We start from the raw sequence: 15,499 nt of genomic DNA, 5'->3' as shown, positions 1-15,499 counted from the left end.
CTAAACAGTGTAAACTTGATTAAGAAAGATTTACTCAGAAGAAGCCGGAAAGTGTTCAGTAAACATGATTCTTGTGCTTCTTGTCGTGTATGGACCGTCAAACATATGCCATTAGTAGTTGTATTTGTTTTCAACCAAATTGACAGATCTTGTCAAACAAATGGAAAAATTTTGCCCAAATAAAATGTAATCAGAATCGGCAAAGATCTAAGCATACAATTTGTTGAATAATTTATCATGTGAAGATTAATTATTGCTGTTTGAGTTTTCAGTTGGAGCAGTTAGCTGTTAGACCAAGTTCAGTGAAGCAGCTTATTACCATTGTGCAAACGAAACAATGAAAAATCACGTTTCTCACTAAGTGACAAATCAACTCGCATAAAATTACATCGAAAATTAATCATTTATTCCAAATTTACTGCTTCGATGCAATCTGTGTAATACAAGTTTTTAAGTTTAAAAAATCAGTTCATACCAGTAATTACATTTCATATCATTTTACGCTTGTAATAGATGCATTTCACATAAACAACAACTTGGTAGAAAAAGAAAATATTTTTAAAAAAGTGGAAAAGTTTAATGCTAAAACATACATATATGCAAAATTATGCAAAACAAGTATGCATAAAATAAAATGCCCTATAAATATTACAAATGACTCGCACTTTTCAAAAGTTGATAATTCTTGAAAACAGCGATCTGCGATGATATTTATTAAACTAAAAATTAAACTGTATCAAAATGGCAAAATGAAAAACAACCAACAAAGCGGAAGTAATGTGATGACAATTCATTTCCTACCAAATATTTTATCAAATAAAATTCCAAGATGGAAAACGTTGCAATTATTTTCTTGTTTTTCAAGGTTCACACCAATAAAGACAGAAAACAATAAAGCACATGTTATTTGAAAACTTTCAAAAACATAGCATTCACCTTGATCAAAAGTTTATAGGACATATACTGTTCATATTAGCAAATAATGCGGAAATGCAAATAACATATTCCGTGAAATTAATGGCCAACAGGCATTTATTTTTCAGCTATGACACATTGTGTATGTGAAGTTTGCCGCCTTAAAAATTTTTTTGTAGTTTCCATTAATAAATAATAATGGATATAAGTATGCGCATGTGCGTGTGAATAGAGATATGCACCTGAACTGTTTCTGTCTAGTTTATTGGAGACGTTTCACACTAATCTAATGTAGGTTAAGAAGTTTGCTCTTAAATGTACATGAAAATGATAGAATTAAAATCGATTTCTTCATGTCATTTCTCATAGCAGTTTTTGTTTAGTAATTAAAATTTACAACAGTCTACTTTCCTGTGAATAAAAATTTATTCATCCGACTCTGGTCCTCGAATATGGATGAATAATAAGTTGAAACGCTCATAACTTAGGCTTGACTGTCCAAGTTATCAACTGGCTTCGAAAAATCCCATAAAGTCAGCAGCAGATATACAAATTTCTTCAAGTTGCACCTGAGTTATAAGAAAATGATTTGGTTGCGTTTGCTGCACAGTTATGTCATCCTACATGGATGATATGGCGCTAAATTTCAAATTGCTCAAATTTGGAAAATGTGCATTAACATTTGCGAATCAAATTCTACAGGGAAATGTCAACACTATTCTTGAACTGCTAGTTACTAATAAGATAAAGCTTGACATATTGCTATCGCCGGCATCGCAATTTAAAGTTCAAAACTGCAGGCCAAATAAGTCAGATTCAAATTGCAATACAAATGTATAATAGCTTGCTCAATAATTGAAGATATGCCAGAAAAGACAAAAAGATATATATATATATATAACAACAACAGCTTGCAATGAACTTAAGCCGGAAGAGATTTGCAAAAGATGACACCTTTTCGACTGGAAAATAAGAAACGCAGAGATGCGAAACGTTTCGTGCCAAGCACTCAGTCGAACCGCAGATGCGTCTGTCGAGCAGAATTAAGAATAACAGCAGAATTGGTGTCACTGCTTTGACAGAATTAAACCAAATGTGCTTTCGGTTATCAACCATGCTCAAGGCAATTCGACTTTGTTTCTGGAAGGATTAATATCGCATGAAAACCTGGAATGCTTCACTTCAAATGCTAACAAATGCGATCATCTCAAATATGCTTCAACGTTCACGGCATAAATAATACATTATCTAAACAATTTCATATTTTCAAAAGCAAAACGCGCAAACAAGAAAAAACAACACTGTCCATCAGCTGGAAATCAAAATGAGAAAATGAAGTAATTGAAACAAAGTATTCTGCAAAAATTCCATTGAACTTAAATAAGATTAATAAACCACACGAATAGAATTCAAAAGTAATTAATTATAAAACTAAATGCAAAGTTTGAAAATGCAAAGCAGATAAAGCAAGATAAAGCATAAGCAACCAGCTGCCATTTCGCATTGCACTAAACGCCAAATTATACATTTGAATGCCAGCACAAGTTAATTATAAACAAATTTTTATTTCAATTAAACAAATAAAAATAAATGTGGTGAATCATGAAATCATCAATAAAAGGGAAATATCACAGTAGCAAGTAACGTTGCAGCGATGACATGATCTGAGCTATCAGTTTCCAATAAACTGCAAGCAATACTTTTGAAAATAAAGCTTCTCAGGCACAGCAATTTTCCTAGTGCCTTCCTTCAGAACATATTCAGCATAAATGACACGTCATTCACGCAACCAACAATCACATGAACTGGATTCTTTGCTGTAGTCAATCAGCATTTCCATACCTTTCTGCCTCTCTATGAATGTCAAATCTCATTTCCCATGGCTTAGAACAGTATCGATGGAAAAACTGAAATAGGTGTGCTCTTTGCTGCTTCGCACTAGGCACATTCCATTGATATTTTTCTTGGTATTGATTGCAACTGGTGTCTGGCGAACTCTGAAAGTCCAGAGAGCAGTCACTGCCGGAATTTTCGCTTGCAATAACCTATGGACCACAGCGTCTTCTCTACTGATGCCAATATGGAAGAACCTTTGAAGCGCGATGTGCTTTCCTTTGTATTTCATACAAACTCCGTAGGAGAAGATGAAATACCCAACTGTTATTGTTCCAATTCAACTTCCTAGTTCTGTTCTGTTTATGGCACTGCATAAATAAACTTGTGTGTCAGCAATCAGCCACAAACAGAAAGGATTTGAAAACTGAGGAAAGCCTCATCTGCATGTTCTTTATCGTTAGAACGTTTCAATTGAAGAGTGAGCACTGAAGTTCCATGAATAAAGCTGGACGTGCTTGCAGTACCGATCGGTATTTCAACCTTGAATCCATTTACCAACATAATAATGATAAATTCAATGCCATTAGCTGTAAACACTGCATGACTCTCAACTGCTACTGATCAGCATTGGTTTGCGCAATATCAAATGTGGCGCATTTATAGCTCGTGGCGTCTTGGGCTAGACACAGCTTCTTACAAATAGAACCGACGGAACAGACAGTGAATTCATGCTCTCCCACACGACCGTACATTCTCTTGGGTAACAATAACGTGTGGGACTTCGCTGGAACTTCCTATAAAAATAAATCAAAAAATATATTGTAATAAACGGGCGTGAATATCATCTACTCACGTGCCATCATTTATAAATGTATACAGTGCTATTGCATCACAAAATTGTTAAACGGTGACGTTGAAGCAACCACAGTCGTAAATAAATTGTAATAGGCAAGACACCAACTACATGATATCGCGGGGTTTTTATGCGTAAACCCTCCAACGACCACAATGAATTCATTGAACAAAGCACCGGCGAAACGCAACGTCAGCAAGTAAACGTCACCTACAGTAAACTGAAATACAGGTACAAATATGAACTCCTCATTTTTACAGTAAGACTGGAATTTAGTAAATATTACTTTGAAAAATTTTCACGCTTGGAACGAGCAAGTAGAATTTCTATTTCACATTTTCCAGTGCAGGTGGAATCATAGAACTAATTAATAGGTAACGAAAAAAATTGTTGGAAACGCCTTAGTTTTTGTGATTTTGTTTTCACTTGAAAATCCCTATTACCTACAGTATTATACGGTTGATCGATGAGTGGATTTATCTGTTGCCGAATTAGTCGTTGAAAACTTTCCATCAACATTTTGCTTGCACTAGTGGATTATGCTTACAAACGATACTCAGTTTATCCAATTTGTAGCAAGCTTATAAAGTTTGTAATGCTGATGAATTGAAAGCGATGCTTACATGCTGGAAAATGGAAATTATCATTCATTTACTGTTCTTTCCGAAACTTAGCTAGAGCGTACAAAGTCACTAACAGTAGTCACTAACAAGTAAACGTAGAGACAAATAAGAACAGTATGCTTCTGGCAAAATGAAAATTGTAACATATTAATTGTGAAAAGCGAATGCAAGCATTCATTTATCAACTGGGTGAAATAATGAAAAATTACACAAATTAATATTTCTATTAAACAACTACGTATAGTGTAGTTTCACTTGAACTGTGTAATTGAAAATGCTTTTCCGCAGAGAATAGAAGACTTTGAAGATAGAATATAAGATAAGAAGATAAAGGATAGATAGAAGAAGAATAGAAGAATTTGAAATTTTACATTTGATTAACTTCAGCGATTTATTCTACTAAAAACATATTTTGTGTTAAATGACAGAAAAAGTTTTGTCGTGAATGGTAATCAAGAAGTTTACAACATGATTTCTCATGTACAACTGGGCAATGAATTACATACAGATTTTGAAATACATTTCTATTCAGCGAGATGTAAGCAAATATGAGAAAAGAGAACAGTCGAGCTGTTTGCTAAAAATACAATAAGAAGTAAACAGCAACAACAACCAACCATAATTACAAAATTTGTATTTTACTGTCATCGAAAAGGCATCTAAATTATACGGGCAAGCATATCGCAGTTGTGCAAACAAACTTACTAAAGTTCATCCTTCTCTGTCAAATGAATATGTGAATATTTTACAGCAGGTAAATTAGCCAGTACAGTTGCCAGAAACTCATTAAATTCTGAAGGTGGTATTGGTATACCAAATTCCGACTGCACTGCTTCGTCCGACTTTGGCCCACCACTGTACAATAATCGTACAGCAGGTACACCGAAAATGCGTAAAGAGTGACAGAATTCTCTGTACAATGCACAGTCGACCGTTCCTGCATTGACACGATAAACCAATTCCTAAACAAGAACAATTTGCATTGTTTTTGGTCTTATTATAATAACTTTTGACAATCAAGTATGTGGCTAAAATTATTTTACGAGAAAATTCAGCTTATATTGTTGCGCATGCATGCTTTGTGCGTGTGTCATCCATTGTTACATCCAGTAAACAAGAACAACAGGTTTCAAGGATATAACACAGAATGAAAGTAAACGGTCGATATATGCATGGCTAAAAGTTGCTATATTTAATTTCAGATGAACAAAAGCACTGAAAAAACTGCTTGTTCCACATTCAGTGTCATTAGGATCTCTTGTTGTGTATCATTAGGATGTATTTTTTTTGTTGAAAAAAAAATACTCTGAAAATACATACCGCAGCCACCGCTTGAAATATCGGCTGGAAGTAATGACAATAACTGCAACGTGGTGAAAAGAAACTGATCAACCAAGGTTCATCACTATTCAACAACATATTGTCAAAGTTATCCGGTGTCAACTTTGTAATGTTAATTTTCATGGACGAGAGTAGCCAAATTTTCAAGCTGTTGCTGTCCATCATGTTTGCTTGGTAAATTCTGAAAAGGAACTTTATAAAAATTGATCAACATCACCGAAAACAGTACTCTTTACATGTAATGATCTTTCTTTCCTCGCATATATGCCCGTACAAGTGGAAACTGTCGAATGCCTAGCGTGGAGCAAAATGAAATCAACCAACTGCAATCAATTTGAGCAACTTTAATATCACTCCGACCGTCGAACATCTAATAAAATAGAAATACCGTTACAGCAACACTCACATTCTCACTCCACATACAAATATATATATATATATATATATATATATATTAATTAATTTATGGTAGCCTCGAAACAAAAAGAAGAATCAAAATAGAAATACAATTGATCAAATGAATATAAAAATACAGTGTGATTAATTGGATTAATAATGAGCTTCACGTGATTTGCACTGGAGAACCATTACTGGTGGAAAATTTTAAATCAAAGTTAAGTGAAAAACACCATTTAAAATCAGTAGAACAACAATTAAATTGATCAACCTTTGCCAGATGACGAATTTCAGCGTCGGCTTTCATACACCAGTAACAGTTGGGCAAGTAAAATTCCACAAGCCAAGTCTCTTCTTCTGGACGATTTAGCACTTTTTCAGTAAATTCACGTTCAGAAGTCAAATATACCACAGATGGTGACAGAATATTCTACAAGTTAATTAAATTAACCAAGTATAAAATAGATAAAACTCGAGAATAAAGAATGAAAAAAAATCAATAAACCTCGATGAACTGTACAATATCATTCTCAGTGTGATAACTAAAATATGGAAATGGAATGGACTTGTTGTAGAAAACGGTCGTTGGATAGCGGTTGATGTTGTACTGCTGACAAAGTGCAGAATGTGCCGCACAATTGATCGTGGCAAAATTGACTTTACCTTTCAGCTTTTTTGCAGCCAATTTAAACTGAGGAATAAACAACATACACGGCGAACAGAACTGAAAAATAACAAAACTTCAATTAAATTTATACTTCATATTTTCCAATGCAGCATTATCAAACTTTGTAAAATTGCATACCGGTGAAAAGAAATCAACAATCCATTTTTCCTTGTACAAATCAATTTCCATTGGAAATTGGTCAGGCCCAAATGAGAAAACATTGAAACTCTTGCTTTCCACAGCAAAATGCACTATACTATGCAAATCAATTGGCCCTAAATAATGTCAACGTTTGCTTATCTTATCGACAGTGCACAGAAATTTGACTAATAAATAATCTTGCAAAAATCTTGAAATCACTTTCTTGCACAATTTTTCACGTGAACGGCAATGCACCTACCGTAATATATTTCTCGACCACCGTTTTTGCTGAAAATAATGAACGTTGGATATTTCTGAATGAAAAGTTTTTCTCTGCAAATGTGTGGAGCAATGGTGCAATTGAACTGTCGAAACTGAAAAAACAAATACAACAACAACAATTATCATTTATTTATACATTAATAATATTAATCTTACCACAATTTCTTTCTTATCTAATAAATATGGAAGCTTTCGCATATGAAAATCAGTCGACTGTTTGTTCGAAAATTCAACGAGCATATTAACCGCTAAGAATTTTTTCTTCAATAATCTCTGAATGCAAAAAAGAAAAACAGACATATATATTATTCAACAATCGACAATAATCTGCATAACAATTCTACTACACAGCAGCAAAGCAATGTTAGATTGAACTTTTTTGCACAATCACTACTGACATTAGTGAAAATATAATAAAGTGCAATTCATTTTGCAAATTGTAAATTTTAAAAAATTCAACATCCAAATCAGTCCTACCTCAATTTCATCAATGCTCATTTCGATCGCTTTGACTGGGAAATGATCCAACACATAGCTTGCGATTCGTTTGGCGCTCATATTTGAGGGAACTTGAACAAAATCGGACAAATTAAATCTGCTTTTGAACAGTATCTAAAAATAAATAAAATTGAAATTTTAACAATTTTCACAAAACACCCAAACTGCTACTGAATGTTATTCTATCCTTAAAAAGCACAACTGCCGCAGAATATTTTTTCATAAGCAATAGTTTAATTTTGAAAAAAAAACATTACAAAAGGGAATTCCTACTTTCTTTTCATTTTCTATTCAACAAAAATTGAGGAAAAGGTGCAATCAATATCATTTCCATTTTAATGCCTCTCAGCTATTATAGCAGAGGAGCAATAAATGTTCAAAAAATATGACCATAATTTAATAACAATAACGACATCAGACAACGTTAATTTCATTACTGAATCAATCAGTTTAAGCGAAACAAAATTTCAATTAATCTGTCTACAAAAAATCCACTACTTATCAATTGTCAATTTCATAACTGAAAATGCGAAGCATTTGTTCTGCGATTCATTCCCTCTCACAACTATTTCAACAAAAACAATGTCGCATTTTACAATAAATAATTATTTGAATTCTTTTTTTTTCGTTATTCATAATTATCAAATATTCAAAACAAACTACTGTGAATTATAGCACAAATACAGCATTTGAAAAGCTGAATATGAATTAATTACTCACCATTCCAACAGGATCAAAATCGAACATTGCGCACAGTTGCTTGTTTGAAATGCAATTCAAAGTAGCAACGGTGACAATTTCGTCCAGAAAAGTAGCCAGTGCTAATGTTGACTGCTTCATCAAGCACAATTCGGTATCGTTGCACAAGTGGACCAGAATCGGTCTGTTCGGAAAATGATAAATACTACTGACAGTCAGTTCCAGTGGCTTTACTGTAGCAGTGCTGTAAATGAAAGAAACAAGCTGGTCCACTGCAACTTCTCCAATATAGCGTTTATTCTGAAAATAAAAATACCGAACCAACATTTATGAATAAATACAAAAATAATATCACCCCTGGAAACATTCTGAACGAAGGAACCATTTGAATGCCAATATCCCTGCAGAGTAGAGGTTCATTGTCACAATTCACAGCGCCAATACTAATAACATCGTCCAATTTGTCCATCATTTCAAGCCACTGATTAAAATTAAAAGATAAAACGCAAATTAAACGACAATTTTCAGCATCATAAAGTAATGAATGTAAAAAGTTACGATAGGCGCTAAATCGTGACAACGACTGCACAAGTCTGAATGGAAATAAATGAACCAGTGATGTTTGTTGTCGGCGGTAAGATAGGAAAAATCTATCATGGTCATCATGAAAATCTTTGTATTCCCGCCAAATATATCTGAAAAAAGTTTAATTAAATTTTTTAACGAACAAAATAATAATTATAATAATTCAAAAAGGATGAAATTTTTAAGAAAAGAACTTCAAAATTTGTTTCAAAGTAGTAGATAATACAGATACCTATATATATATTTCTCTTTGCGTGTGTGTGGTTTTAAAAATAAATAAAATAAAAGATATTCAAAAATAAAATAAAATCATATAAAAAATTGTTCGTGTTACTTTTCCTCAAGTTTACTTGATCATCGAGACCTGCTTCACCGTATTTGTCATAAGTAAGGCGCAGTTCAGGATCTTTCAAAATTCCGTAAGCGCGAGTAATTTGCACAAATTTCGAATGCGCTTCAGGATCAGCCTAAAAAATAATAAATAACAATTCAGCATGATCTACGTGAAAAAAGTTATCCATTTTTGTACCGAATTTTTATCCGGATGCATAATTAAAACCATCTTCTTATAGGCCCGCTTGATTTCCTCCAAACTAGCCGTTCGATCAACGCCAAGCAGACTGTACAGATCGGTGTTAGCATCGTCGGCTTGACTGAGCACCAGAAAATTACCGAAGAAAAGAATAGACAACAAGTTGCGCCACATTGCTGAAATGTTAAATTCATCATCCTAATACCATTTGAATTATATTAATAAAGAAGAAAAACAATTTTCTCTAGGAAAAATTAAAAATTGGCAGTAAAATGCAAAAATTGTCAAGCTCATTTCAACGACAACTGCGCAAATTTTCTAAAATCGGACATCTGATAAAGCAAATAAAGAGAAAAAAGACAGCAAACCAAGCAAAATATACGTTCAAATATTAAAATTAGTTTTTCAAATTTAAAATACAATTCTCTTCGCTTCATTTCATTCGACCAATTTTTACAATTAAATTAAATGAAATTAAACGCATTATTAAATTGTAGTAATTTTCTTTTTATAAAGTAAAATTTTACTTTCTTCCACTGGACAATCAATTCCCTGCATTACAATACATTACAGTATTACAGTGCCCAATATTGAACTGTACAAATTAAAAGTGACCAACATCCACGAGGCTAAAATGAATGCCTAATGAAAATAATATGAATTATTCTATTGAAAAATTGGTACTAATAAGATGGATTAATGAAAAAAAAATTCGCTAGAAAAATCATTTGAACTTTTCTATATGAATTGAAAGAAAAAAAAGTTTTTTTTTCATTCACACCTAAAGAATTAACAATGAAGAGATGAAAAGAAGTGAATTTTCTAATCAAATCTCAATTAAGCAAATTTTCGTAAATAAATGAACTATTTTTTTAAAAAGAACATAAAAATGCTACTACTACTACCTGCAAATGGAAATGTTTGGATCCTGTTCACCGGACAGAGTCTAAAATAAGAAAAAAAAATACAAATAATAGAATAATTATATTCAGCATAAAAATTAAAAATTAATATTCGGCAATATTTATCGAAGATAAAATAGAAAAACAACAAATGAAAAGCAGTGGAATTGAATTTAAGCATTTCAGTCGAGTGTAGTATTGTTGGAAAAAGCTGTATTCTGTATTTCTGCAATGGACCAGTATTTCTCAAGAGTATTCCAACAACAAACATACCCAACCGACCAGTCAGTCAGCCAATGCTGCTCAATTCCGTTCGGTCAATCGTTCAAGAAAATCACCTCATATACAATGCAAACATCAACTAAGACCTCCAACAACTGAGAAAGAACTTTTCCGCTGCAGACATATACATCAATCATGCTAGCATTATTTGCATTCGACATTCGGCAGAGCAGCCGGGGTCAGCAAACTGGCAAGTGGAAATTTTCACTTCTTCAAAATACCACAATTCAATGCTCTGTGGGTGTGTCATTTTCGAAACTCAAACTATCATTATCCCATAGTTCCATTGCAACCGCATTTTCCAAAAAAAAAACAATTTACATTCACATCCACAATATCCCTTGTCTGGGAGAGAATAATTTCTCGCCAGTCGATGGACGAAAATTTGATACTGCATAAAATCCATTGCTTTTTTCTTCAATTTCATATTTTTTTTATTTTAATCGAACAAAAATGTTCACTTGTTCAACCAACCGCTTGACTATTTGCCCAATTGCTGACACGGCCCAAGCCCGACAATATTAAACCAACACGGTCGTTTGGTGAAAATTCAAATACAAACTAAACAAATTTAAATTTCTTCTTATTGATTGGTAAAAAAATGCAATCGTTCACGGAATTTAAAACAGTTCAACAAGTTTTCAAAGTGAACAACAACACCGTGCAAGCTTCTCTAGAATTGCCGCGATCAAACAAATTGGACTATCCACTTGCAAACACCCTGTTTTTTCTTAAAAATTGAACAATTTTTGTAGGTCACGTTTTCTGTAGAAAATCTGATTAAAAAAAAATAAAGTTCAACAATGTTTCAAATTGAATTTTTCACCTGAAACAAAGTCCCGTTGATCACAACAAATCATTTTTTGTCGCATTTATCAAATAGATTTGAAAAGAAGTTACAAAAAAGTGAAAAACAAAAAACCTACACGAGTGGATTTAATGAAAAAAAAAGTTTTTTTTTCATTCATAAATTTAGCTGAAAATTGAAAATAAAAAAAATTTCTTCTCTTTCTTGATCTCAAATTCATTTTTCGTACTTTTATCCGACCGCGTCTACAGTAGACGTGAAATTTAAACTTATTTATTATTCATTTCGTACAAATGTTCGTGTAATGAACTAAAATGGGACTCGAAATTAATATTTCCAATTGAGCGAACTAGGTTGTGCGCAATTTTGAAAATGATCAAATCATATTATTCACGAACATTAACACCCGCATTAACGTAAATTATACATCCACTTTCGAGGTGAAGTTTATGCAGAATTTTTTTAAATTAAAATATGACGTCTGCTGAACTGAAAAGATTAAATGAAAAAAAGGTTTTTTTTAATCCTTCCAAATCATCTAGCATATCGGAATGTGAGGTGAAAATTAATAATCTCTGAGCTATTGAAAATGTAAAATTGATTTCAAACCATACTGCTGATATCGAAAACGCTATGAAATCTTTAAGAAAAGAAATGTAACTGAAACTGAAAATTAGGTACAACGGAGTGGAAAAGTTTTGCATAGAATGAACGAAAAATGAAAAACTTCATCCCCATAAAAAACAATTAAGAAGAAAAAAAAGTGAAACATGTTTTAAAACTTTATCTTCTTTAATATTATACTGTGGCATGGTAAATAAATTTTGATTGAAAAAGTAAAAGCTTTCCGATAGCGGACAAGCATAAAAGAGAATTTGAATAATGAAGATAAAAACAACAATAATAATAATAATAATAACATAAATAAATTTATCGCACCTGATTTTGTTTTTTGTGAAGACAGCAATAATGGTAATTAGGTTCTCACTGCAACTGATTGCTGAGAATCAACAGCAGTGATGGGAGAAAAAGTATCATCAGATTGCAGGACAGCGTAGCCGTGCCCGCGTGAAGATCTTCTTGCAAAATCATAACGTTGTCGATTTTGTGCATAAATCCATTGATCGCCGCTATTTCACCTCCTTCGACTAGTTGAGCGACAATGTTTCCATAAGGCCAGAACAATTCAAAATCTAAATATGACCAATGGGAGCTCGACACGGATAAGCAATAATTAAAAATTAATTAATTCAATCATTCGCTTACGCTTTCCAACTCGTCTCACCATAACCCTCTGATCGTTCATCATGATGTACGTTCGTTCTCGCAAGTCGGGCAATCGCAGGGCGGAACCTTGAATCAAATGTCGCTTCATTACCTGGAAATATTGTAAAATGAAAAATAATATTTTAATTGAATGCAAATTTGATTTGTTTTTTTTCGAAAAAAAAACTAACAAACTGCAACGCTCTGTTATTGGAACCGTCGAACATTTTTGTCCGCAATGGTGCCGGTATTTTGGCCCACGCGTCGTCAGTTGGCACAAAGAAGGTGAAATTATGCCTAGTGTTCAGAACTTCCCACGGAGACAAAGTGAAACGTAATTCCATGTTGCTCAATGCTCGATATGTCGTTCTGTGTTGTTGGAAAAATATGAATTATGTGTGAATCGATAGAAAAAAAACCAAATGTTCCAACTTACTGTAATGACGAATCGTTTTGAATGATGTCGTACATATTTTGATAAGGGACACCAAGTACACGATCTATGAAATGAATAATTCCATTCACGGCCGATACATCTTCTTGCCAAATTGCTGCTTTAACACCGCCTCCAATTACATAATACGCTGCAATGATTAATTGATCAAATTAGTTTTTTTTTAAAATATCTAATATTGTTTCAAAATATACAATAATCAACAAGAATGTACTTATGTTATTTTTTGGCCATTCACCACGAATAAATCGCAAATGTTGCATATTGTCAATGGTGTTCGCTAATGTTTCGTTCGTTATCTGATCAGTGGTAAAATCTTTCGACGGAACAATATGCAACTTTAATATCTGAATTGAAATTTGTTAAAAATCAAAATAAAATTGTTCCATTCAACTATGAAACATGTTAACTATAAATGGAAATAATTTTATCATCTAATGTTTGTCGAGATTGTTTCGACTTCAGTTCAAGTACAGATTACAAAAAAGAAAATAAAGTTCAATAAAAATTTGTATACAACAATTTCACCTGCTCTAACCAAACACGATCCCGGAGTAGTCGCCTTTCCACAGCTTCAGGAATGCGATCGAATGCTTCGTTAATTGGAGCAAAGAATGTGACCAATCCTCCAGTAGCGGTGAGAAACGTTTGCACAGCACTGCCAATGGTGCGGATATAGGTGATGAGTGTGCTGGAAAAGAAAATTTCTATTTTTTTTGGAAATGTAAAAAACTACAATAATTATTCACATACGTAGCTTGGTCGTGTTCCATCAAAATTTGGTCGATAGTGTTGGAAACGACTCCCAAAACTTGGTCAATTAGATGCACAACGCCATTTCGGACCGGAATATTGGGAACGACAATTTTTGCCCAAACTGAACCCCTCCGAAACTTTTCATACCGTTCCAACAGTGTACTGACAGCGTATACTGGAATGGATTGGAATTTTCAGATGGGCCAAATGCAAGCAACATTCGAAAAAGCAGCTTACTTTGCCATCGGCCGGTTTTACGATCAGTCAAATTGCGCATCGTGAGCATCAATTTGAAATTGTCTTCGATAACATTCATGGCCAACCTCAGCGAAGGATAATAATGAAGACCATAATCGTACAGCCAAGATTCTGTGAACAGAACTCTACCAGCACCGGTCACATGAGCCAGTAAGACCTATTTGTTGAAATTAAAAAATATATTTCAATGCAAAAAATTCATAAATTTACATCTCGATCAACTGCATCTCGTTTGTAGAGCTTGTGAAATGCTTTGTTGACTGGCAGAAAAAATGTATGAAATTGGTTCCACCCTGAACCTCCGTAGATAATTAGCGAAACGTCCGGAAAGCGTAACATCACATCGCGCAAATAGCTGCAAAATTATGCAAATATCATTGGCAATCACGTGAAAATAATAATAATAAATACGGTACGTTAGCTGTTGGTTGTCGTAGCGTTTCCCTTCGAACATCTCCTGCTTGTTCACCTTGATCAAGTCGAAAGCGACACCTGGAAACGCTTGCTGACCAATTGGTGAGCAAATTTTGTACAAAAATTGGCTTTGACTTATTATTGCCCAATTATTCGATACGTGATTGCAGACCCGGCCGTTGTTGGCAAAATATGACTAATGGGGAAAAAAAAATTTTTTTTTTCCCAATAAAATATAAAAAAAAGATAACCGAATAACAATACCATATTTCCTGGATTATTTTCAAACTGAGAAACGTACATTGGCCCATTTCTTACGGTATTCAAATAGAGAGTTTTTCGTTCTTTAAATCCTTTGACAACATCCGGTATTTGCTGATCAACTGTAAAAAAGAGATTCATGAAAATATTTTTCCACATGAATGATAAAAATGCAAATGTGAAAAAGTTACCAAAATGTTCGAGCAGTTCTTTCAACGTCATGGAACGATATTCTGGAAATCGTATGAACACATCGTCGACCGGGGCGAAAATGGTCAACTGGGCGTGGTAATCTTCCAAATAAGACTGCGAGACGGTGTATTCTTTGACAAGACGTCGAAACTGAAATTTCAACCCTACACATGTATGCAATATTGGAAAAATAATTTTTTTCATCTCATACCTCGGATAAATCATCGATACGTTCAAGTTCGGTTAGCAAGTGATTGGCCAGGGTGAAATTGATAATTGTACAGGCGAAAAGGGAAATTGCACCGCTTAGAATCATTTGTTTTCCCCCTTGTGCAACAACGCTCGATTGGGCTGCAATGGGGAAATTTTCAAACAAAATGAAATTAATCTCGCTAATGTCAACAATGATCAATGGTGAAAACGCGCAGCGGCAAATATATTCAACTGGAACAATCATCATTGCACTGCGTGCTTTGATAATAGCTGTATTGTGTACACTGTTAAAAATTGCAATTCAATTTGCAAAATTCTCCCACAT

General features: G+C 33.6%; 3 protein-coding genes across 3 annotated transcripts; all 3 read right to left on the bottom strand.

Moving 5' to 3' along the window:
* Nucleotides 1-3,365: 3,365 nt before the first annotated feature.
* On the bottom strand, nucleotides 3,366-4,117 carry Tsp_05679 (hypothetical protein). The gene is made up of 3 exons (XM_003371982.1): nucleotides 4,031-4,117; nucleotides 3,675-3,869; nucleotides 3,366-3,545 (listed from the first exon to the last, which is right to left on the bottom strand). Exons 1-3 carry the CDS (start codon nucleotides 4,115-4,117, stop codon nucleotides 3,366-3,368), a joined length of 462 nt encoding a protein of 153 aa, XP_003372030.1.
* Nucleotides 4,118-4,931: 814 nt separating this feature from the next.
* Tsp_05680 (DnaJ protein subfamily C member 10) lies at nucleotides 4,932-9,926 on the bottom strand. The gene is made up of 15 exons (XM_003371981.1): nucleotides 9,896-9,926; nucleotides 9,396-9,544; nucleotides 9,187-9,303; nucleotides 9,031-9,068; nucleotides 8,607-8,946; nucleotides 8,273-8,551; nucleotides 7,532-7,666; nucleotides 7,211-7,327; nucleotides 7,032-7,146; nucleotides 6,770-6,906; nucleotides 6,470-6,688; nucleotides 6,236-6,394; nucleotides 5,805-5,938; nucleotides 5,548-5,749; nucleotides 4,932-5,189 (listed from the first exon to the last, which is right to left on the bottom strand). The coding sequence occupies exons 1-15, from the start codon at nucleotides 9,924-9,926 to the stop codon at nucleotides 4,932-4,934; spliced, it is 2,430 nt and encodes an 809-aa protein (XP_003372029.1).
* A 2,418-nt stretch (nucleotides 9,927-12,344) lies between these two features.
* Nucleotides 12,345-15,277, bottom strand: Tsp_05681 (putative fasciclin domain protein). Its single transcript, XM_003371980.1, has 13 exons — nucleotides 15,173-15,277; nucleotides 14,961-15,111; nucleotides 14,810-14,891; nucleotides 14,506-14,586; nucleotides 14,305-14,449; nucleotides 14,074-14,251; nucleotides 13,834-14,011; nucleotides 13,609-13,771; nucleotides 13,295-13,427; nucleotides 13,063-13,210; nucleotides 12,818-12,995; nucleotides 12,627-12,738; nucleotides 12,345-12,553 (listed from the first exon to the last, which is right to left on the bottom strand). The coding sequence occupies exons 1-13, from the start codon at nucleotides 15,275-15,277 to the stop codon at nucleotides 12,345-12,347; spliced, it is 1,863 nt and encodes a 620-aa protein (XP_003372028.1).
* Between the last annotated feature and the right edge of the window lie 222 nt (nucleotides 15,278-15,499).

This window comes from Trichinella spiralis (assembly GCF_000181795.1).
Source record: "Trichinella spiralis strain ISS 195 chromosome Unknown Scfld9, whole genome shotgun sequence".
Taxonomy (NCBI): domain Eukaryota; kingdom Metazoa; phylum Nematoda; class Enoplea; order Trichinellida; family Trichinellidae; genus Trichinella; species Trichinella spiralis.
The sequence above is the reverse complement of the archived record's forward strand: the minus strand, read 5'-3'. Positions and strand labels throughout refer to the sequence as shown.